The sequence below is a fragment of the Anolis sagrei genome, chromosome 4 (genome assembly GCF_037176765.1).
Source record: "Anolis sagrei isolate rAnoSag1 chromosome 4, rAnoSag1.mat, whole genome shotgun sequence".
NCBI lineage: Eukaryota > Metazoa > Chordata > Lepidosauria > Squamata > Dactyloidae > Anolis > Anolis sagrei.
The window spans coordinates 177,916,872-177,941,373 of record NC_090024.1 but is presented as its reverse complement, the minus strand read 5'-3'; the positions used below and the strand labels follow the sequence as shown (position 1 = coordinate 177,941,373).

Sequence of the window (24,502 nt, the reverse complement as noted above, 5' to 3'; positions counted from 1 at the left end):
TCACTGTGACAGATCAGAAGCAAAGGCACCAAAAACAGTCATCAAGTTCTCCCGTAGATCTAAATGGTTTCTTGATTCCATACTTCTAGCCCATCTCTTCTCTTGAAAACTTAAGCTTGAATTGTTACTGAGTGACTGTTGTTTTCCAGTGACTCGCCTGTGCAATGTTGAATCTGTAGGTGAAGCAGACCTTTGGTTAAATAGTATCACAGTATAAACAGTATTTGAAAGGATTGCAGTGGTTGGATAACATAAATCAATCTGGGAATATAGATAATGTTTCTCATTTCAAGATTTTTCTTTATCCATAAGCCGTTGAGAAGATGTAAATTATTTCCACAGTATCCAATGTATATTTTCTCCACCACCACAATATCTGAATACAAGGTAACAGCACGATGTGTTGATAAGAATGAGGCAGCCAAGGTGTAGCAACAGTAAAGTGAGGAAATGTTTGACCATATTTTATTGAGCACAAGGAGAGTCCAAAGAGCAGCACCAAACATGGACTCAACAGTCACTTGCTTTTGTAAACATGGAAACTGATACCAGAACATAACTAATATGTTAAACTCCAAACACTGAGCAGAATAGGCCACAAGTATTTTATACAATAAAACTGATATGTTTCAACATATTTCAAAACTGGAACAAAAAAAGATCTTCCCTTTATCTCCTGAAACACTAAATTTCTTCAAGAATTCAAGCAAATACATTTTAAAGTGTTAACTGTGCAAAAGAGTTCCATTCCACAAAATATGTACTTGGTTTCAGAAAAAATAGTTTTGAAACACAACACAAATCTACTTGCTTTTAGTTGATTAAAAAAATCTCCCCGACTCCTAAAAACATGGTGTTGATCAACTTTTCTGTACAGTTTGGTAGTTTGAATCTGAAATGCTGGCCTTATTAAAATTGGCAATATATATGTTATCATGATGTATTGAAAAGAATGATCAGACTGGTGATTATGAAAAATTATCATCTTAGACATGGTACAAGATATGTTATCAGAAACATTTAGCTGTGAGCTGATTTCTTTGTTGCAGTTTGAGTGCATCTTGGAATGAATATTAGGTATGTGTACAGTCTATTAAAATGTTTCAAAAGTCATTACAAAATTAGTGGGTGCTGGCATTTAATTTCTAATGTATTTCAAAAATATAGTTAAGTAAAACTTTCGTTACTATAATGAGAGTAACAAAATTTTGTTATTTTTTCATTATAGGAATTGTACAAGTGGGGAAACTTCAGGGGCTCCTTTCTCTCTTGTTTTTACAGCTATTAGGGTGAAACTTGCTACAATAGTAGAACACGCTTACCACCATGAGCCCATCAATTTTCAGAATGTTTCACTTATCCACGGATTTTTGGGAAATTTCCAAAGTTATTATAAGCAACATTTTAAAAACTACAAGAACTATCTCCTTGAGTTTTCTGTACAGTGACACAAGATAACAAGGTATCGTTCCCCCCAACTTTCAGAAATAGCTATGCATCTACTGATTTTAGGGAATTTTTAAAGTTTTGACCAAAAAAAGGGGGGGGGAGGAAAAAAAGGCCACAACAGCTATTTCATTTAATCTCTCTCGTATTAACCAATAGAACTTCCATTTAAGGATTTCCTTCCAACCCAGCACAGAGATTTACTTACTAGAAGTATCAGTCAGTCCTCCTCTTTGCAGATTCAACAATTTATTGGAACTCTGCATGGCTGCTGCTACGGAGGGAAAATAGCTCTCCCCTATCCTGATTGGGGTTTTCTGATGCTGAGCAGAATTCTGGGAAATGTAGTTCAGGGCATGGCTTTTTGAATTCTCTGGCATAGGGCCCCATCACAGAGGTTTCCATAAATAAGCTCCAGACTATCTCAAAGAAATCTAATATGGGTGTCAGGATTTGTGCATAAGTAGGTTCAGTGCATGTGATTGCAAGCAACTTTTTAAAGCAATTGGTTGTTACTGTTCTTTGTTGCAGCTTTTAGGATAATTTCTGGCTTTTTCATTACAAAACTAATTAAAATACTTACTTTTACTGATTTTTTAAAAATAAAACCTGAATGAGATATGTCACTGTACAAAATACAGACTGCCCCCGCCCCCCTTCTACTTTGTCATTGCCTCAACGTGCACAACAGAGTAGGGTGAAGCAGACAGAGCTAGTACCTGAACTGTGTGACATGCCTTCTGAGATATCATGTGATGGCAACCTCATAACTATAGAAGCTTGCTAAAATATTGTAGTTACATCATAAAAGGAGTGAAGCTATCTTTCATACAATCATAATACACCATCCTAATACCTTAGGTATTGGTGACATATACATATTAAAAGTGATTAAATATTTTAACTACTATTTCTTTTCAATCTCTGTTGTCATTCTTATTTTCTCTCCTTTCTGTCTGCACCAGTGTACCCCAGTGCATGTGCATGCTTATTAAAACATTTGCAAAGGCGAAGCTTGAGAAAGTTTCATTACTGTGTCAAAATTCTTGCTTTGTTTCAGGCAGGAGTGGACGTTGACAACCAACAGGATTAGGGGCCTAAATTAATAACCTAATAGGGCTGTGCACCTAATTTACTCTACTGCACCCTACAAAAATCCAATTGTTGTAACTGTGACAGGGGTCAGAGGAAATAACTGAATAAGCTGATTAAATGAATTAGAGGTTAATGTGTGACTTAATGGTTCAGGGTTTAATGTATAAACTATGTTGCACTTGTAGCTGCTGTTGTTGTTTTTGTTGTTGTTTTTTTACAATTGTTTGCTGTTCCTGATAAGTTTCAGTACAGCTTCTGGTCACATTTACCATAATGAACTGACTGAACAACAGTTTCACTAATCCAAATAGGGATCACCTTCAAACCCTAATATCCAAAATAGGGAGGGATCTTAAGAAGAAGATGTGCAAGGTTAATGACAAGATCTTAAAAGTTTGGAAGTGCAAGGAAAGCCTGAAGAGGGAATCCATCACACATGTTTGAAAACATGCAGTCCCAACTGTGGATAAGAGACGAATGGGTTTGATAACAGTATGTAAAAAAATTTGAAAAAAAAAACTGTTCCTGGTTGGAAAATGTTGTGTCCTTTTTAATTGTACAGCCCCCAGTGGCACAGTGGGTTAAAGCATTGAGCTGCTGAACTTGTTGACCAAAAGGTCGCAGGTTCGAATCCGGGTAGCTTCTGCCAACCTAGCAGTTTGAAAACATGCAAATGTGAGTAGATCAATAGGTACCACTCCGGCGGGAAGGTAACAGCACTCCATGTAGTCAAGCTGGCCTCAGGACCTTGGAGGCATCTACGGACAATGCTGGCTCTTTGGCTTAGAAATGGACATGAGCACCAACCCCAGAGTAGGACATGACTGGACTTAATGTCAGGGAAAAACCTTTACCTTTTCTATTTACTTTGAAAGTAGTTTCTATACTCCATAAACTTCATTTTGTGGCTGCTACAAGCTATGTTGAATTGGTTGAGACTCTATGTGGGATTCATAGAAAAACTATAGCAAAATGTCCTGCAGAATGTCCTGCAAAAACAAAGTTTTGCAGTTTAATAAACTTTTTCCATGTTTTTATGATAGAACCAATCAGAAAATGATGTTTATAACCCAGGAACAAAAATCATGTTACATAGTGTAATCTCTCAAGTGATAGACACTTCCAAAATATCCCTTTATATTTAGCACAGTAAACAACTCTAACTGCAGAAAATGAATGCATAAATTAATCCAATACTGAACATCTTCTGATAATTCAATACTGCTGTCAAATATTCTTCACTAATTGGATTTTTGCAGGCAGCCTCTGAGGAGAGTTGATTATTCTCCACTGGTCCCTCCCTTTTCTCATTATTTTTGCTGCCTTCTCCACACATTGTCACCACCTAAATTTCTCCCCCCTTCTTTGACCTTCCCATCACAGTCAAAAACCCACTGTTGACTCATCCTACATTCTGTAATCTTACTGGGATAGGCATCATATAGCATATAATTTATTTTGGGTGTTGTTTTTCAACCCATGTGAATATGAGTTTTTGTGTACTGATAGCGTGTAAGGAAAACAAAGAGACAAGAACTGAAAATGGGCCAATGCTGCAATCTAGAAAAGGTCAGAAATCAAATGGGGAGATCTCAGTCATGCATAAGTTCCATTGTGAAACATTGACATCATGTGGGAAATCTCCACAGAATGATATCTTGATGATCCTCTCCACTCTGGTCTACATTTTTAATCCTCACAAGCTTTGCTTGTTTCCAAGAAAATTCCCTTCCTCAAAATTCTATCTAATTATAACACTTTACTTTTAGAGTACAAACAATTTCTGAAATAAAAAATGAATATTGTGAGCAATCGGAGTTAAACATGATCAAACAACTTTATCTGAATTGACAACTAAGGAATTTTTTAAGCGTGCCATTACTTACACCATTTTCACTTCTAGTGATGACTACAAGAAAAGACCTGTTCTTTACACAGAAGCATCGTTTATGCTGAATTCAATAGGATGCAAAGTAGTTTGATACAGGTAAAAGACACAAGAGAGTGTGTTCATTGAATCACTCATACATATACAGAATCTGGACCACACAACTCATTCCATTAAAAAAAAAGCTCTGTGTTAGTTTTCCCCAAATGAAAGACTCTAGCTGATTATACAGAGATCAAAATGTTCATTTTTGCAGCAATGTTCTTCTCTATAGTACACATATGTGTATCTGTGCATGTTTCCATATTTGTGCATCAACTTTTCAGAAGCCAAATTTTCTTTCCAAAGAAATGGGTGTTCAGGTCAACCTGCAGATACCGAATCAGTTATAAAAATATTATTTCATGCCACATTTATGCTACCCAGCACAGCCAATGGCCAGCTACAAGCTAGAAAGTGAAGAAAGGCTGAAAAAGAAGATATTTGATGCATGTATCTTCCAGAGACTTCTGCAGAAACCAATGAAAGAATGAAAATGCGGGCATAGGGAAAATCAAAACAGGCATGATCGGTTTTAATTGCCTCATTTGGCATCAAAATAAATAAACCGAATACAGATGGTTTCCCCCTTGTTACCATTGCTTTATAGCAAGCTATTATTCTGCCTGACAACAGAATCTGTACTTTTCCACTGCTCTGCATCATCAAATCCAGATCATCAAGTTAACATTCACAAGCCCATTAAAGTAATGAATGAAATCGAGGCTATTCTAGATGTGCTAGCTGCATGCTATTGATTTATATATTCCATATTTCATTTTAATTTCATTGCTCAAAACTCAGTTCCTCCACCCAAGCATCTTGCACTTCCCCCTACTGCTGTGTATTGATTTCTAATTACCATCTTATTACTGCTTTCCCTTAAATTTTTCAACATATTCAAATGCATGTGTTGGCCAACTATAAATTGATTCCAGATGCTTGCTGCACTGAAAACTCATTTGACCATCTGGTCACATGCTGAAATGCCTGCTGCCCAGCTATTCATAAATATTCTCCTCTTTGGTTTATGACATAGCAATGTCTCTGGGCAAATTCAGCTGTATTGATTCTCCACCAGCTGTGTACTTGGCTGCTGGCCCATTGCTGTCCATCGTAAAGAGTTTGCAAGTCTTAGAATTCTCATGAATCGGCGTGGATTTCTTGGAGGACATTGGAGAGTTGGTTGGGCTCAACTGCACGGCAGTCGTGTCTTGCACAGTATGCTCACTGGTTTCAATCTCAAAAGCCGTGTTGCCAGGTTTGATGAGCCCAATGTTGGCCCCAGTTTTAGATTTCCTTGTGCCATGAGCGGGTGGCCTTCGGCTGCAGATGCAACAGGCTCCAAAGAAAGTGAATGCCACCACCAAAAGGATGGGCCCAATGACAATAGGAGGATTGTTGACAGGCAGAAATGTTCCAAAAGCAAAGGCACCCACCAGAGTGATATTAATTCCTGCTAGCATGATGCACAGACCACAAGCACAGCAAAGAGCTGGGGAAGGCAGACCCTGTGGCCTGGTCTTTTTCTTACTTGGTTTCTGAGACAAAGGAGTGTTGCTCTTTTCAACAAACATGGTGGCCAGCGTCTCACAAGTGGCTCTGGACTTTACTGAACAGACATGGCATCCTCAAGATGGTTGCTCTTCAGATTTTCTGTAAAATAAAAGAGGCACAAAGCATATGTAAATCAATCCATTAGTTTGCTCTAATTTTTAAATTCTGCTATTTCCAAAGATTTAATTTAAATTGAATTTTGCTCTCAATTTTACAAAGTGCCCAAAAGCAGCATGTTTCCTTAACAGTGACAGAATTTCCATTTTGCAAAGCATAGAATAAAATTCCAGGAAGATTGGATTCAGACAAAATATAATCTGAGTTTGCATGGCTCTGCCTCTTCCAATTTGGTTGGTTTGTGTGCATGTGTGTGAAGATGCCACACTTGTGATCCAAAAATCTAAGAGGCACTGCTGAGTTGCCTACTCTCCAACTGTCTTGATTTGGCAAGAACAGTCTTGATTAAAATTTCATCATCTCATTTAACTGCTTTTTAAATGTTGTTTCTCTCTCCTCTTCGCACTTTCCCTTTCTCTTTGCTGGTCCAAATTTAGTTCAAAGTGCAAATGTTGTTTGCAATCCATTAACTTAGTAAGTGGGGACGGGGAGGGGGCAGAACCTTGCTCTTCCCAACAGGTTTAGGTCAAAATAAAATATTTTTTAAAAACTTTATTTGTATTCTGCCCCATTTCTAATGTACTATCTTGTGTTTTTTTTTATTGACAACTTTTGTTACGTTGTTCCTACCTGATGTTGCTTGGCTACACATGTGCAATTTGTCATCCCTGAAGTGTTGGCAAGTATGAGGTTGCATACAACAGTTTTAAGATGTGCAGTGACATTTCACGGAGTGCCTAAATTTATCCATTACCAGTGCACTTTCTCCCTCCATTGACAAGACTTCTCCATCCTCAGTCTTGACTCCATTTTTTTTTAAAAAAAGGAGTAGCCACACTACTTGAAGGATTATTAGAATGATTTTAAAGATATTTTTAAAGTTCTTAATTGGTCAGGAAAGCACATTGGCCATATATAACTGCTAGTTCCAAGCAGAATCAGTTTTTTTTCATGTCAGGAGTTACTTGAGAAACTGCAAGTCACTTCTGGTGTGAGAAAATTGGCCATCTGCAAAAATGTTGTCCAGGGGATGTCTGTATGTTTGATGTTTTACCATCCTTGTGGGAGGCTTTTCTCATGTCCCCACATGGAAAGCTGGAGCTGACAGAGGGATCTCAACCCATTCTCCCTGGATTTGAACCACTGACCTGTCAGTCACCAGTCCTGCTGGCACAAGGGTTTAACCAATTGCACCACTGGGGAGGGGGACAAATAGTTGTGAATAGTCAGTAAACTCTTAGGCAAATCCCATTGCTACCTAGTAACATCTGAGAGGTTGCCTATGTGGCTTAGAAAACTGTTGTTTAGTCTAAACTAGAGTAATCCCAGTGAATGAATTGTTGAGCGGTAAATTTGAACGGCTGCACTGGAATAACAATAGGATTTAGGCCTAAACTTCCTCAATGCTGTCTATTTAAGCTTAGGTTTCCATAGCTGAGAACCCACCTAGTGCAAATAAGGTCATATATGGATAGCAGTACAATACAAATTCAAGTAGAAATGAATCATTCTCTTCATCAAGCACAATTATGACACTACCTACATGAAAACCAACATGTTGGCACACTCCAGAGTTGTACAAAATGTCTTTGCTCTTAACATTTGTTACAAAGAAATTTAGGGGGTTTTTTTATTAAAAAAAAGTTTCACATATGTCTGCTACTGATCCCTACCAAGAACTGTCTCACTAGGAAATAGAAAGGCAGGGAAACTCTCATGCTTGATTGCTTTTGCAGCAAGGCAGTGATGTCAGTACAGTTGGTGTCATCCAGTGTGGAAACATACTGTCATCCCAGGAAATTCCTCCTATACCAGACTACACAAAATCCTATTTCTTCCTTTAAAATGGACCCTATGATGCTTGGTATTAGTTGGCAATATCCCATTCAAGTACTAACAAGTTGATACAGCTTTGTTTCCAAGATCAAAGGGGCTCTGATGCCTTTATCTGAATAATATTATTCAGCACCATGTGCAGCAGCTTCAGACATAGGGGTATAATAAGGAAGGTCGAGAAGATCAATCCAGTGTTGCAGTGAGATTTTCCCATTTCTATCCCCGCTGGGTTACAATTTGTATTATTACATTACTATGGTGCAGAGGGTTAAACCACTGAGATGCTAAACTTGTTGACCAAAAGGTCACAAGTTTGAATCCGGGGAGCGGCGTTAGCTTCCACTGTCAGCCCCAGCTTCTGTCAACCTCGCAGTTCGAAAACATGCAAATGTGAGTAGATCAATAGGTACCGCTTCGGCGGGAAGGTAACAGTGCTCCATGCAGTCATGCCGGCCACATGACCTTGGAGGTGTCTAAGACAACGCTGGCTCTTCAGCTTAGAAATGGAGATGAGCATCACACCCCAGAGTCGGACATGACTGGACTTAATGTCAGGGAAAAACCTATACCTTTACCAAAAGGTCACAGGTTTTTATGGAGCCCCAGGTGGTGGAATGGATTAAACCAGTGTGCCGGCAGGACTGAAGACCGATAGGTCGCAGGTTCGAATCCGAGGAGAGCACAGATGAGCTCTGTCAGCTCCGGCTCCCCATGTGGTGACATGAGAGAAGCCTCCCACAAGGATGGCAAAAAACATCAAAACATCTAGGTGTCCCCTATGTAATGTCCTTGCAGACAGCCAATTCTCTCACATCAGAAGTGACTTGCAGTTTCTCAAGTAGTTCCTGACATGAAAAAGTGGCATTGCTTGCACCTACAAATCTCCATTTCCACAAGTGGCTGTGAGGGAATGACTGCATGAAGACATTGTGCTCCAGGAAAATGTGAACCTACATATTTTTAATTGTAACAGAGACTCCATTGTCTGGCACCTTCTCACTCACCCTATCCCCACCTCCCTTGGATCATATTAATCCTGCAGTCCAGTAAGAAATATTTCCTTGATTCAATATTCTTCTGTTCTTTTTGTGGGCATCTGGCAGGCTGAGAAGAGGGTAGAGGGCAGAGGCAGCAATTGTGGGAGGGGATGCCAAAAATCACATTGTGGAGCTATGTATCCATGAATGATGGTCACATAAGCATCTTTGTTTCTTTGGTTCAGACATGTTGTTTATGTAAACGACCACATTATTTAGATAGGATTAAAGTTTCAGAGGGAAAGACCAGAACTTAAACTAGAAGACCAAACTTGTTATTTCCCTCTCTCCTTCTGCTACTTCTGTCTTTCTCATTCCATAAGAACACTGTTATGAAAGATCTGGGTTACTTTTCAAGTCCAGACATGAGAAATTTTGATACTTTGGACTCTTCTAGACTAGAGACCATTTGGATTGTGGGATTCTTGAAATAATTTTGCAGAAGGCCTTTGAAATTAAGCTGAAAAACTCTTATAAGAGAAGAAAATCCAAGAGAAAAATGTAATTAAGGGGCCAATCCCTAGCTAAATGTCTTCATAAAGTAATTTGTTCACTGGGAGCTATAAGGGAAAAAGCAAATGTGTGAAACACAATACACCACTGGCATCAAGTATCAATCAGAACTCAGAGTAATTGCAATATAATTGTAATTACCTGGACCCAAATAGGTCATTGCCTTTTCAAAATGCTGATTTAAATTAAATTCTACTACATTTCCCTGAATAAAAGGCAAACTGTTTTTCAAAATTAACCAATATGTATTAATATTGGGCTAAAATGAAGCTGTCATTTTCTGTATGATTTTACATGTATTTGATCACTGTAATTTGTGATTATGCTGTATTGTGCACTGTTTTTAATATATTAAAATAAATATTTAAACCACATGTCTTTAACAGGCAAAATACAATGTACATTATCTCCATAATTTTTGGAACAACCTCTTAAAACAAGCCAGTATGATTGTTTAGATAATGTATACTGTACGCAGGTTTCCAAATTGTTTCCTACTCAGACCATAACCGGACTATCAAGACCAAATGTAGATTCCCCACCACCACCACTACTACTACTACTACCACTGAGATGTTCTGGACGATGACTCTCAAAATCCCTTACCATCTGTTGTCTGGGGCTTCTGGATTTTTTTTTGGTCCCTACAAAGAAGGCACATGAAGTTGTGTATGAGCAGCCCTTCACAGAAAGTTAGAAGTTTGATAAAATGACAGCAATGTCTGAAAAGAGCACCAAAAGACACATCATCGGCACAGATATTCACCTGCAGATGAGCTGCATATGTGAGTACAATGATACACACACAAAAAACCCACACTTGATGTGTGCAGAGAAATTAGAGACAAGTGAAGTCAATTCCCACTCATTTTACCAAAGGTACATGCAGCAGATCCTTTGCCTATGAGTACCTACAGCAGTGGTTCTCAACCTGTGGGTCCCCAGATGTTTTGGCCTTCAACTCCCAGAAATCCTAACAGCTGGTAAACTGACTGGGATTTCTGGGAATTGTAGGCCAAAACACCTGAGGACCCACAGGTTGAGAAGCACTGGCCTACAGGTTACCAACAAAATGGATAGTGTGTTGTGATAATTCTTGTAGGCATGAGAAGACAAAGGCTCAGAATGGAGCATATGACTGTTTGATAAGGTCTGAGGAAGTAGCCCAACCTCGTGTCTCCATGGGCCAAATAAAGCAGACTGCTGCAAGGAGTCAATACAATGTATGACCAGTTCTTCAGTAGCTTGCAGTTAACTCTGGAGTGACATGTGGACAGTTGAATAGAGCCTAATCCAAGACAATCCAGGGTCTACAAATCAAGAGAGAACCACTGCTGTTTCACCATCCAGAAGCAGCTCCATGCAGCTCTGAGCCTTGCATTGCTTCTAATGATCACCTGTTTGGACAACCCATTGTGCCTTCACCATAAGCAATGTTACCAACAAGACTTTGCCAGGGACCTGTTTAGAGTTGTTTCTGGTTGGAACAGCTGTGGCAGTCACTCCCAGGAGGTGCCAATATGCTGGAGCCCAGGTGGTCTTTTAAATTCCAAATTTGTGAAATATTAGACGGTATGTTGAAACTGTCATGATTATCTCCTATAGGATCTAGCATTCAAAGCTTCATGAGAGACTGAGAATTCTCTGCTCAAGAACTCTGCATTTGAGAATTCAGAGAATTCTAAATACCTCCCCACCAAAGTACAAACTCTGATGGTTCCATTGAGGACACACTGCAAAAGCCAGAGATCATTTGACAGGATGCCCCCAGTGATGCAGTGGGTTAATCCCCTGTGCTGGCAGTACTGAAGACCAACAGGTCGGAGGTTCAAATCTGGGGAGAGCACGGATGAGCTCCAGCTCCCCATGCAGGGACATGCGAGAAGCCTCCCACAAGGATGGTAAAACATCAAAAACATCTGGGCATCCTCTGGGCAACGTCCTTGCAGATGGCCAATTCTCTCACACCAGAAGCAACTTGCAGTTTCTCAAGACGCACATGACACAACAAAAAAAATAGACACAAGGGAAAGATGCAAAACCTGAAGTATCACTGACTTGCACAATGTATTGTCCCTCCTAAATTCCAACAGAAGCAAACAACCTATGCAAATCTGTAATAATGTTTGCAAGTAGGGTTGCGAGATCAGAGCTAACTGAAATGCTGGGATTTTGAGGACAATGTCCCCAGATGATGCCATTAAACATCACTGTAACAATTGTGCCATTCAGAGAAAAGACATAAAGATTAAGAAATGATGATAGCACACACTGACACACAGACGTATTTTTCAAGGTTAGCACTCCCATCCTGAGGACTGGGGGGAAAAGTTCTGAGATCTGGAAAGTCTACTAGCAAATCATACAGAATATACAAATTAAAATAGGAAGGTTATGTGTCAATAATTTCCCAGCAATATCATCAAGCTACAATTAGATTAAATTTTCCAAAATCCTAATGACTTTTTCAAGGGCATATATCATACACACACAGGGAGTCAGGTTCTGCTGTATGGAAAGCAGAGATCTGGTCCTTGGCATTGTTCTTAGGGAAAGAAGTTTTGGCATCTCAGCGTTTTGAAGTTTTGGCGTTATGGAAGTTATGGAACCCTGCATTGGCAGGCTGCAGGAAAGCAGGGTCTGGCCTAACAGGTGCTTCTCCGGGAGAAAATGATATGGTAATATTTGGATGCATGTGGATGATGCGTGTACATGTGTGTGAATGCTGAGTGAAAATGTAATTCCCCTTTGTTTGTTTGTTAACCAATGTAATTGTGAATCCAATGTAGTTGCATAGAATCTGTATGTCTGTATGTCCAATGTCATTTTTTGTCTAAATGTTTTCTGTAATCTGATATACCTTCTCACACTGGAAATTGCAATAAAAAGAACCTATGCTTCAAAGTTATTGAAAAGTCATTCATGACATACACACACACCAATCTCTGTCACATTCAAGCATGACCTAGCAAGGATTTAGCAAAAGAATAGACTTGGTTCTCAATAGATGGAATAATGAGGGATAGGCAACTAGCATAACTTCTAACTACCTCCTTTTCCTCACATGAAAAACATGGGGGAATTGGGGGGGGGGGGGTGGAAAAGTTGATGACTTTGCAGTTGGAGCTTTTAAACAGAGGCTGTATGGCTATCTGTTGGGGGTGCTTTGAATGCAATTTTCCTGCTTCTTGGCAGGGGTTTGGACTGGGTGGCCCATGAGGTCTCTTCCAACTCTATGATTCTATGATTCTATGAAGCTTCCTTGAAAGATCGATTTTTAGGATTGCCATTGCCTTCCTGTAAGGTTGAGAAAGTGTGACTTGCCCAAGGAACACAGGTTTCCATATCTGTGTAAGTTTTAAACACTGATTTCCCAGAGAGTTAGTTCAACACACTTACCTCGACATTGCCATGACTCTACAGACATTTCCTTCCACTGTGTGGCACACTTCCCATTGGGATGGACACCATAAAGTAATAACTTATAAGCTGCCTTTGCACATAAAATTACTTGCAAATACAGGGACTTCTTTCACAAACACTCAATCCACAACTCAAACCCTTTAACGAGCATTACCTCCATGTATAAACAAAATATGTTGGGAAGGGATCCCACCCCAATATCTTGCTCCATGGAAACTTATTCTGTACAATGTGTGGTGTTGGAGCCTTCACACATATTGCTGTGGACAATAGACTCTGTATGATTGGAATTTGTGCTTGTGTGAAAAACTATAGGCCTACAGAAATCTCTTTTTGAGGCATTGTGTGGAATGCAAAGGTTTTGAGGGCTGATGTCAGCAGGGCATGGAAAATTGGGGGTAGGATGGGGAAGTAAGGTCATCCCCCCCCCCCCCCCACTCCACAACTACTCATTGACTTAACCTGTGTAGAGGATTTTCTGTAAAAGGCTATAATGAAGTGGAATCCAACCAATCCAATTAACTCCGCTTAACAAAGTAAAGTGAGCTGATTCTACAAAGGTCTTCTCCCCAGCTGGCTTATGAAGCCCATCCAGCTGCATCAACATAAGCTCTGCTTGATCAGATCAAAGATCAGTCTAGTCTGGCATCTTCCAATTAATTACAGTGACCAAGCAGATCCCTCTGGGAAGTCTACAAGAGAGAACTGTGAGTAATAGCTCTCTCCCAATACTGGTTCCCAGCAGCTGATATTCAGAGCAAAGCTTGGGAAGTATATTTTTACAAGAGTAACTCATCCCAATCACTTACAGAAAGCAATAAAATGTTTCACTGTCACTGCTAATCACAATATCTAAAAGGTAACTTGCCTCACTATGCATTGAACTACTCATTATTTTTCCAGTATTTTTTCATTGTGTAAAAATGCATTTAAGGCTGATAAGAAAATGGCATCAAATGTAAACAACTCTACTCAAACTTCCCCTAAAATGTCCTTTAACTAAAAAAATAACTAGAAAATTTGTGAAGGGTAGCTTTTGAACTGCTTTTAATTCTAGTGACAGATTAGTTTTATTTAACATTTATGTTACTGTTTTTTTAATTGATATTCTTTTATCTGTATCATATTTTTGTGAGGTGCTTTCAGCTGCAAGGCTTGGGAATTAGTGGGCATTGTTAAAATAACAACAATTACAAACAACCTGTTACATCAAAAAGTATGATTGTTCTCTTTTGTGGCATTGTAATCTTATGCTCTTCTCTCTGTGTCTCTCTAACACACACACAACTTGCTGGCAACCATGCTGCTTATACATCATTGCCTCTAAACTCTATCTTAGAGGTACAAGTTGTATGTCACCTATTCAGAATTCTGAAACCAGAAATACTAAGAAATCCAAAAATCAGGCATGTAGCCGGCTTGAAGGGTTTCAGCCCCCCCCCCCCCCCCCCGAAATTCTCATGGTGGTTGGCGAAAAGGCCTTACTGGTGCATTATTTAAACTGTTATGTTTATTCATATCATGATCTGATCACCATACTCAATATATCCCATATACATGGGGGTATTGGGGTAATGATACAAAAGGTTTGGTAGGCTAGACCCTCTTTCACTCAGACTCAGCCCCCCCCCCCCCCCCCCCGAAATGAAATCCTGGCTACGGGCCTACTAAAAATTATCCACATGGGTGATTGAGATAGAGAGATCTTTCCTTTGTGATGATTCAGTGTACTCAAACTTTGTTTCATGCACATTTTAAAAAATATTGCATAAATGACTTTCAGGCTATATGTAAGCCATTGGGATATGAAACATAAATGAATGTTGTGTTTAGGAATGGGTTCCATCTGCAAAATATCTCATTATGTATGTATATGCAAATACAAGTATTCTAAAATCTGAGGGGTCAAGAATCTGAAATCCAAAGCACTTCTGGTCCCAAGCATTACAAATTCCAAATTATATATATGGTTTTCATTCACAGGACCATATGTCTTGACTTCACTGCTCAGAAAAATTCAACAAGTAGATTGCCTGTATCAGAACACAGCAGGATGGATAAAATGCTCCTTACTTGCCTGCTATTCTTTTGCTTCCACACTGCTTTCATGATAGCTGTGTGTCATCATCATCACACACACAAACACACTTTGTACCACACACGGGATTTGGATTTCATTGAATGCAATGTTCTTCTTTTCTTATTATGACCTATATTGTCAGTGGCTTCCTGTTCTATAGAAATGATTCAGTTAAGTTTGACAAGTCAAATGAACATAGACAAGGAGTACAGCTTGCACAGGAAATGTTTATGAGTGGGGACAACAAGCTTAATGCTTATATAATCCACATCTTGGCCACAGCATGAACATCTGCTTTTGGAGTTATATCACATTAACATTATGCAAGTCCTAAACAGAATAACACCATAACACAATTTATGTAGATAAATGAACAATGCACATGGGCATTAGCCCATTGAACAATAAAATGCACAATACTGGTCTGTGTATATTAATGTGCAACCAAATGCACAGTGGTTGTCCATGTGTAATTCCACTCCTACTACTCTTAGCTGGACATGACTGCTTGATGTTGTCCGCAAAATCCATGCAGCACAATGTACACCTGTCCTTGTTACTCATAAGCTTTTGGAGATTGTATAGCACAGTGGGTGAAGCTACCTTTTCTCATAATTATCATGCCCAGACAATGGCCCAAATTCTGTTGATGTGAGCAGTGGTTGCTCTTTCGCCAGTCACACATTGGTGGCAAATAAAGTAGCAAAATATGTCCGCTTGGAACAGCCTATTTCTTCAACATGTTGGAGGGTAATTTCCAAAAAGGAAAAAGCATTCCAAAAAGGTAAAGAAGCAACAACAGAAGTAGCGGTAGTTCAGTAGATCAGATGCTACTAGTGCCAGCAGGAGAACAATTGAGCTTAAGCAATTCAGGAACAGAGTCAAGCTTAAAAGTTATAAAAGACTTTACTCAAAGAACTATATTTCTAGATAGGAAAGTTAATAAGGCCTAGCTATCTGACTACCTAATTCACAACAGACATCTTGTCTCTCCATGCTCACAGGAGAAGAAACAGTAGAACAACATGGAAGACTCGGGGGCTTGACATGCGTGTGTCCCTGAGAAGTATCAGTCTAACAAACAAAGGGATAGGAGGAGAGATCAGACAACAAGCAGACAGTGTGGCCAATGAGAGAAGGGCTTTTCCTTGTCAGCTAACCCATCTGCTATGTAAGAACTTGATAAGGACTATAACCCTGTGCAGGATATGGTTGAGTTCCAACACAACATCTAAATTTCTTCATCTCTTATGTCAATAACTTGTTACCACTTATCATGTCAGTGTAGTTGTCCTAGCATGGTGAACCAAAAGAATCCTGGCCAAGTTTACACTTTTTTTAACTTCTAGATTTGCTCAACAGAGTTGCTTGTAACATTCATGGAAGCAAAAACCCATAATGCCAAAGCTAGAAAGGATCCTATCGCACTCCTCTTGCAAATGTATTAAGATATTGACCGTGTGTCTTTCTTTTACATAAGACAGTCCTCTGTTGGAAAATCCCCTCGGGGAGATAGGTGTGGGACATAAACAAAGACTATTATTATTATTATTATTATTATTATTATTATCATTATCATTATTATTATTATGTGTCTTCCATTGTACAGTTTCAGAAGCCATAAACAGATGGAGCAGAGAATTTGAATGCAGTGTCAGCTGGTGGGTCTCTCACCAATGAGATGAACTCACTGTGGATTTTAGGAGCTATATAGCTTTTGAGAAAGCTTTTGAGAATAGGGTTCAGAAGTGTGGATAGTTCCTTTAAAATTTGAACTAAAACTCAGAGTGAACTATCCCACTGACCATGTGAATTCTTGAAAATACAGTGTTCCCTCACTTATCGTGGGTGCTACATTCCAGGAAAAGTGAAAATCCATGAAATAGGGATGGTATATAAGTATATTGTGCTCCGAGGCTGAGGCAGAAGCAAGAAGAGATTTAAAGGCACTGCACACTTTTTTTTTTGCTAGCTATAAGGAAGGGGCTATAAGGCCATGATTTGCATACTGCTTTGTATCTCCTCTCTCTCTTGATTGGTTGCCTCTCTCCCGAGGGGGAGGGTGAAACCCCCTTCCACACTCCATCATTGCCAGGAGGCAGGATTAGAACTCCACTCTAGGCAACGGCAACTATTCAAAAACTGGGAGGCAAAAACCCACGAAACAGCGAGTCCGTGAAAAGCGAACTGCGAAGTAGCGAGGGAACACTGTAGCCTCAACCAGAAAGAACCACAACAGCAGACTGAGCAGAGAGAGCATTGGCCTGGTTACAGTTTCCATATTGCTTTTCTGTTGATGATAGTCTTTGTCATGAAATTTGCATGCATATATATATGCAGAGCCATATGCAAATTCTATCCTCTTTTTGACAAGGCAGTTCTGCTTTTCTTTTCTCTTTTCAGGATGCAGCCACCCTACTTTCTACCTGATCCGTTTTCAGATCAAAGGCAAAGAAGAATAGAAGAGAGTCTGTTCTTCCAAACATTTATGATTTCTGGTAAGCTAGCAAAGGGGCAGAAATCCATATCTAGTCCAACATAAACCATGTATTGCATGCCTATTTATTTTACTTTCCAATCAACAATTAATTTCAATTGTAATGGAACTAGATTAAACCAGAAAAGGTGGCTCATTCATCCAAATTTCATCTTTGGAATGAAAGAGCACCATCCTGAACAGCCTCCAAAAATAGACTGGGGCAGAGGGTGTTTTAGAACTAGTTTGGCTGATTCATCCCTTCTAATGCAGGAAACACAATGCATACAGCTCATCTTTTTCTTTGATCCTCTTTGATCTCACTCTCTCGTTCAGTTGATCGGTTGCAAGATTGACCTCACACTGGGCAAGGTCATTCTGGATGACAAATAGGAGATCAAGAGATATGAATGTCTGGAAAAACCTAGCTAAATGAATGGGAGTTTTGCAACAGCACCTTGTGGACTGTATCTACCAGGATCATGAGTATCTGCATGGATGTCAGTAGCATCATGTGTCTTAGGCACCAGATTAAGAGCACCAAAACGCCCAGAGTTGGTTCTGGACAGAGCTGGTCCACCGTCATTGCTATAGTTTTCCATGCATTTCATTTCTGACACAGCTTAAATCCTTCTTTGTTTCTCTGGTACAACAGGAACATATACTTACTTTCTCATTTCCTGCTGACTATATAATTACACAGTTCCAATATGTCACATATCTCTAAAAATATACCTCTTCAAAAAAAACTGGAAGATATATTATTTATGTGAGATATGTTAGTGATGGAAAGCATTACTATGGATGAAGTTGCAATGCATTTATTAAATGAAGATATACAACAACATGAGAAAACATAGCTTGAAAAAGTTATTTTTGCACAACTGGCATGGTGACTTTGAGATTCTATGAAGCTCTGGCATTCTCTTGTTTTGAACAAGTAAATTTGTATATCTTTAATTACTAAATTTATCTCATCTCCTCCATGTGATGTCAGGGTAAGATCCATTATGGTTACAGTCATCTTCACCTTTAGCTTATTTCTGTATTAAGATCTGGTTCAGAGACTCCTCTTCCCTGTTTCTGTCATCTGAGGTGAGCAGGGTAGCCACTATCTTCCTACTTAGCTGAAGAAAAGTACAACTTGCACAAAGTGAGTTTCTAGGACTCAACTGTGGTTCTAACCTGGTTTTCGAGTGTCCTGATCCAGCATTCAAACCACTAAACCATACTGGTTCCCTATACCAATTAACCTGGACGTAAATCCTTCTGACCTCGATAGGGCATATTTCCGAATAAGCCTATGGATATTGTATGGTTAATCTTTTCACAACTCCAAGTTTGTTTCAAGATGTAAACTTAGAACTTACTTCTTAGAAGTAAATTTTATTTTAATCAGAAAGACTTAAATCAGTTTTTCTGAAAGGTACCATTTTCTGATATAGTGCAGTCTGACCTTTCTTGAGTCATGTATAAAATCTGTAGGGGAAAAAAAAGAATTAGCATAATGCTAGTTCTTCAATATCACATGCAGGAAGATATCATCATAGCATTAAAACAAAGTAGATACAATGCCACATAGAGTACACTCATTCAATGTAATATTAGCCATATGGAGACATAGCTACAACACCCCCAATGCCCTCCCTACGGATTTCTATTCTTAACGCCTTGTATCCCTCCCCCCCCCCCCCCCCATACAACCATTTCCAATGCACCGGAAGGCAGGGTGATGAATAATGATTTCTACAGCCCTGTCTCAGTTGCTGGGCACACTGAGACATACAGATGCAGCAGCTCTTTTTGATATCCTGTTGCAGCTGTCTGTCTCAGTGTGCCCTGTGACTGGGAGAGGGCTAGACATGTCATTACTCACCACTCAATGCTTCAATGTCTCAGAAATGGTTGTGTTCGAAAGGAGGGGGGTGCTGTGAGACTTCAAAGATAATATTTTGAGAGCTCATTTGGTCTATGCAGTTGTATTAGATTATTATGATTTTGTAAACCAGGCTTACGACATCATCGTTACTGAACAGACAGGCAGACAGTTTTTCAAACTCTTGAAAGCATAACAAGTGAATTGGTTACTACAGGGTCTCATGTGTGGTTAAGCAAAACATAACCTACATCATCAATAGCAACAGAGACAGCCTTCAACAGTGAAGAAGCCACTTCAGACATGACCTCCTCCCCCCAATGAAGGAAAACAAAGTCCACACACACATGAATAACTATTCTCACCAGATCACTATCATATGGGAGTTTATTCTGACAGAACTATATCAGAGGGAAGGTAACACTTACTACAGATCCATGGCCTATACACTTTCAGAGAATCAAATATGTGTGCAGTTCTTTATTGGTGTGTACTTACTTATCCTTTTCCAAAACAGAGATTGTAGTCACCAGAGAAATATAATATATTTCTCAAAATATTTAATTCCACTGGCAGGGCTCTTCTTTCTTTCCTGCTTCTACTCTGGTGGTTTTGTGGTGTTGATGGGCCAAATTCCACCTTCCTTCTCCCATCCAGTGTCCATATGCAGGCATGTTCCCAGGAGCATTTTGACTGCCCTTGGGGAGAAAAAGCTGTCTTCATCCCCAATAAAAGAAGGCTCTTCTTCTCCAGGTGCTCAAGGACATCTTGAATGTCCCAGATGCTCCCTGCAGATGATCAGTCTTCAGAAAGAAGGATCTGCATCTCAAGAGCTTCCATATAACCAGGAGAAGGGGGTTTGCACAGGATTTCTTTCTGCACATGACAGCATCAGCAAGAATTATATCAGCATTTATAACTAGCAGAAGTGAGCTGTAACTTCTGCAGAGTACGTGTTAACTTTCCATATGGCACTTTGCTTTGTCAGTTTATGGATGGACTATTGATCCACTGGAAGTGAAAAACAGATTATTTGTAATATTTTGATTCCACACAGAATTTACTGCTACTGCTTTACATCAGCAGTGGGCAACATGTGGCTCTGAGACTATGTGTTCCTCTGAAGGCTATATTGGTAAATTTGGACCTCTTTAGACTTTCTAGATGGCCCCTTTTCTGGTGAAAACAGAGTATGCATTGCTGTTTCCAAACATATCCAGGAATCATCTTTAAATACATTGCAGGCTGCACTTCATTACCTGCTTTCAAACCAGTAGTGAACTTCTAGCCACTTCTGGTTGGTTGAGTAGGTTGGTCTTTTTTTATCTATTAGTGATACCCCCAGACAGTTCAAGGGCGGGAGAAAATGACCTCCAGAACTACTGCATTTACCTTCTCTTGTCTTATTTGGCCCTTATTTAAAACTCTCTGAAGCCAGATTAAAAACATTATAACATGCTATGAGACTAGCATAAAGCACTATATTGAAAATATAATGCTGGAAAACCAAACAAAACAGATGAGTGCCCCAAGACTCGGCAATCTTGTTCACTTCCTCTTTGAAGTTATGAATAACTGCTCATAGGCTGGTATATTCTTTGCCAAGACTTGCTAAAATATAGTAAAGCATAGTTAGTGTTACCCACTCAATTTAAGATCAATTCAAAATGTTGAATGAATACATACACTAAAACACAGTGTTCCTATTCACTTTCCTGAGGTTTAGAGAAGTATCTGTTATTGATATCAATATATCACACATACAAGTTTATCTCTGTTTAATCAAGGATTGAAATCTCCAAGATACCAGATTTCAAGTTTACAGAAAAGTTAAAGATGCTTTTTAGTTCAAATGGTATTTGGTGCCAACATTTTACAGATAAACATTACTAATGTGTGTGTGGGAGAAAGAACAGATTTTGGAGCTGTAATGTGTTGCCTTTATGAGTTTATTCTCATATGTATATTAATCCCTCCTACACACACAACTGCAAATTGAGCAACTGCAATATTTTGGAAGGAAGCACTGAGGTGATAAAATGGAGCAAATAACAAAAACCATATTGCTTAGGGACTGAAAAGAAAACCCTAAATTCTTGTAGCAAGGTATCATTCTCCTTTCTAGTTCTACCGATATCACAGGACATTCAAGGCACATTCTTGAGGTTGGAGGACAATAACAGACAAGTATTTAAGAAGTTATGTATCTAAGGGCAACCTCCTAAGATTTTAGTGGAAATTGAGAGACAATCAGGTATCCTTCCAGATTTATTCATATAAATAATAGTAAGATAGTTATAAAAAAAACATGCATGATATTTTCATATAAATGCCTTTCAGTGAGTTCTCTCCTCTCTCTCTCCTTTCTCTATATATGTATGGTATCAAACATAATTTGTACCCTATGGAGAATTTCATGCAAGCCTGTGACTACAAAACCTACAGTTACAAAACTATCCCACAGTAAACATCGGCAAAGCAAGATTTTCTTCAATGTAAGTGAGATTGCTGGCAAATTCTTAAGCAATTGGAGCACCATTAACTTAGCTGGCATGATCATTATTCAAATGCATTTATTTTAAGCAGGAGAGGAAAAGCATTACCTGAACTTCCGTCTCACTTCAGAGATGGCAAGAGGAGATTGATGCCCTTAAGCAATTTTCTTCTCCCATTCAAAAAGAGCCAAACAAACATAGAAATGAAATCCTCAGAGAGATAGAGAGGGACGGTCCCAGGAAGCAGCTGATAACAGTCAAGAAATAAAAGAAGGGTACCCTGTGATGTGTGAACTTCATCTGGTCACATCAGGGCAGTGGGGAACTTGAGCTGAGCTGAGGCATCGTCCAGGGCTGGTGCCTTCTGAGAAGAGGACTTCTTTGATCCTGGCTGCAGGGCTCTTCTGTACCACCAGCTGGCTCTGATCGAAGCTGGAGTGGGAAGCTTTGTTTCAGAGAGCCGCCTCCCACCTCTCTCAGGGGGGTGCTGTCTCTTCTCCTACATAGAGAAGGGCTCACATGCAACATGTTTCCCTTTCCCCTCTCAGCCTCTCTAGGCTCCTGCCAGGCCGGTTCAGAAGAGGTCAGTCTCTCTCGCCAGGAGTATTTCAGGTTGCCTCACCACCTCCTGCCTTATCCCCATCTAGCCTGGAAAGAGGAGCTCTTTGGGAAGAGGAGCCCTTTACACGCTCCCTGGAGCTGTCCACCGCCAATGGTGCTGAAAATAGCAACTGCTCGCCGACTACACTTGCCTTCCCAGCTATCACCACTAGGGGCAGCATGGCTCTGGTTTTTTCCCCCCTCAATCAACCCAACTTCTCATTCACTCCCTTCCTTCCTCCTCCTTTCCTAGTCAGAGGGGAAAAAAACGGTATTAACGAAAAGGCATTAGCCTCAGGTGAATCAATGGTCCTTCAAATAACAGGGCAAAAGTTTGAGAAAATCAGCTTGCTCAACTCTTGCCTTAGAGATGCTGCAAACAAAAGTCTTCCATCAAGGCAATGGAGATCATAGCTTGCCCTCTGTCCCCTTTCTTTTGTTTCCAGGGATTAGTGTATTGGCAGCCAGTTAAATCCCGCCTACGCACGCGTATAACACACACACAAAACAACAACCCACTCCTCTCATTCAGCCTCAAGGTACTAGCAACAAGAAGTGAAGGAGGCTGGTGAAGACACTTACCTTCTTTTCTTTTTCTTACCTAAGCCTTTCAGAGTTCTCCTGAATCTGCGAAGAGTGAAGTGAAACGACAGCAGTGAGAATATAAGCAGAGAGGTTCAAGGAGAGAATTTACATTTTGCTTTGCCTGGAGGAAATTGATCAAAGAGGGCTAGAGGGTGAAATTGACAGGGTCAGTAGGTTAGCAGCTCTGTTTATTTCTGAAGCACAGTCCTTCCCCATCTCCCATTCAGCCCTAGGCATGTAATCCGATGCAGTGGTTGTGTCTTGATCCCTGAGAAAATTATGTATACAAATTTAAATTTCAGGAAAATTGTCCTATTTTTAAATGTCTATCCTTTACAATTCTTTGTTTAAAAAATCTAATTCATTGGGGATGGGGATTTCAAGCAATACCAGTATCTGTTGTGCTGATTCCTTAATATTCTCCTCCAGTAAAGTAGGGCTCTGTGAGAGCTAACGGGTCATATTGGTTTGGGCATTGGACAAGGTTTTGCATTCCAACTCAACCATTGAAATACCAGTATGTATTCAGAGGTTAAGATAGTCCAGGGAGGCCCTGGAGAGACAGGGCCTTCTCCGTGATGGCCCCTCAGCTATGGAACTCCCTCCTCAACAAAATCAGACCATCCCCTTCTCTCCTGACCTTTAGGAAAAAAACTTAAGACATGGCTTTGGGACCAAGCTTTTGGCAAGTAATTGGAGCAGTGCAATAAGTAACCAAGAATCAATATGATTGACAAATGCTACAGGCCTGGATTATGTTTTGTTGGTGTGATTTTAATTGATGTTTCAATAATTCATATTTTAATTGTTTGGTTTTAATTGTAATTGTTTATTTGATATATGTGTGCATTGCATCAAATTGCTGCCTGTTGTAAGGCCACCTTCAGTCCTCTCCAGGTTGAGAAAGGTGGGATACAAATATGGTAAATCAGTAAATAAATAAATATGTGACCTTGGGAAAGTCATTGTCTATTTGATATATGTGTGTATGGCATTGAATTGAGTCCCCTCTGGGGTGGGAAAGTCAGGATACAAATATGGTAAATAAATAAATATGTGATCTTGGGACAGTCATTGTTTATTTGATACTAGCTGTACCCGCCACGCGTTGCTGTGGCCAACCTTCCCTCCCTCTTTCGTTCTTTCCTTCTCTCCTTTCTTCCTTCTCTACCTCTTTTTTCCCTTCCTTCCTTTGCTCTGTGGTTCCATCCTTCCTTCTCTCCTTCCTTCCCTTTCTCTCCTTCTTTCTTTCTCTCCTTCATTCCCTCTCTCTTTCCTTCCTTCCTCTCTTTTTTCTTTCCTTCTCTCTTTCCATCACTTCTTTTCTCCTTCCTCCCTTCCCCTCCTTCATTCCTTCTCTTTCTACTGCTTTTTGTGGGGTTTTATGAGTGATGGTCACTCATTGGTCTGTTAGGGGTGTAGTGTCCAAATTTGGTGTC

The 24,502-nt window shown here is 39.7% G+C and overlaps 1 protein-coding gene across 2 annotated transcripts; it reads right to left on the bottom strand.

Annotated features, from left to right (window-relative positions):
• TMEM275 (transmembrane protein 275) lies at positions 1-22,899 on the bottom strand. 2 transcript variants are annotated; one of them, XM_060773445.2, is made up of 2 exons: positions 22,158-22,899; positions 1-6,124 (listed from the first exon to the last, which is right to left on the bottom strand). In XM_060773445.2, exon 2 carries the CDS (start codon positions 6,043-6,045, stop codon positions 5,497-5,499), a length of 549 nt encoding a protein of 182 aa, XP_060629428.1. In that variant the 5' UTR covers positions 6,046-6,124; positions 22,158-22,899; the 3' UTR covers positions 1-5,496. The 2 variants fall into 2 exon arrangements, with proteins under 2 accessions (XP_060629428.1, XP_060629427.1); XM_060773444.2 differs by having other exon boundaries at positions 21,987-22,898.
• Between the last annotated feature and the right edge of the window lie 1,603 nt (positions 22,900-24,502).

What these genes read in the sequence shown, in the direction of transcription:
- TMEM275 (XM_060773445.2), bottom strand. Translation starts at nt 6,045, where the DNA reads ATGTTTGTTGAAAAGAGCAACACTCCTTTGTCTCAGAAACCAAGTAAG.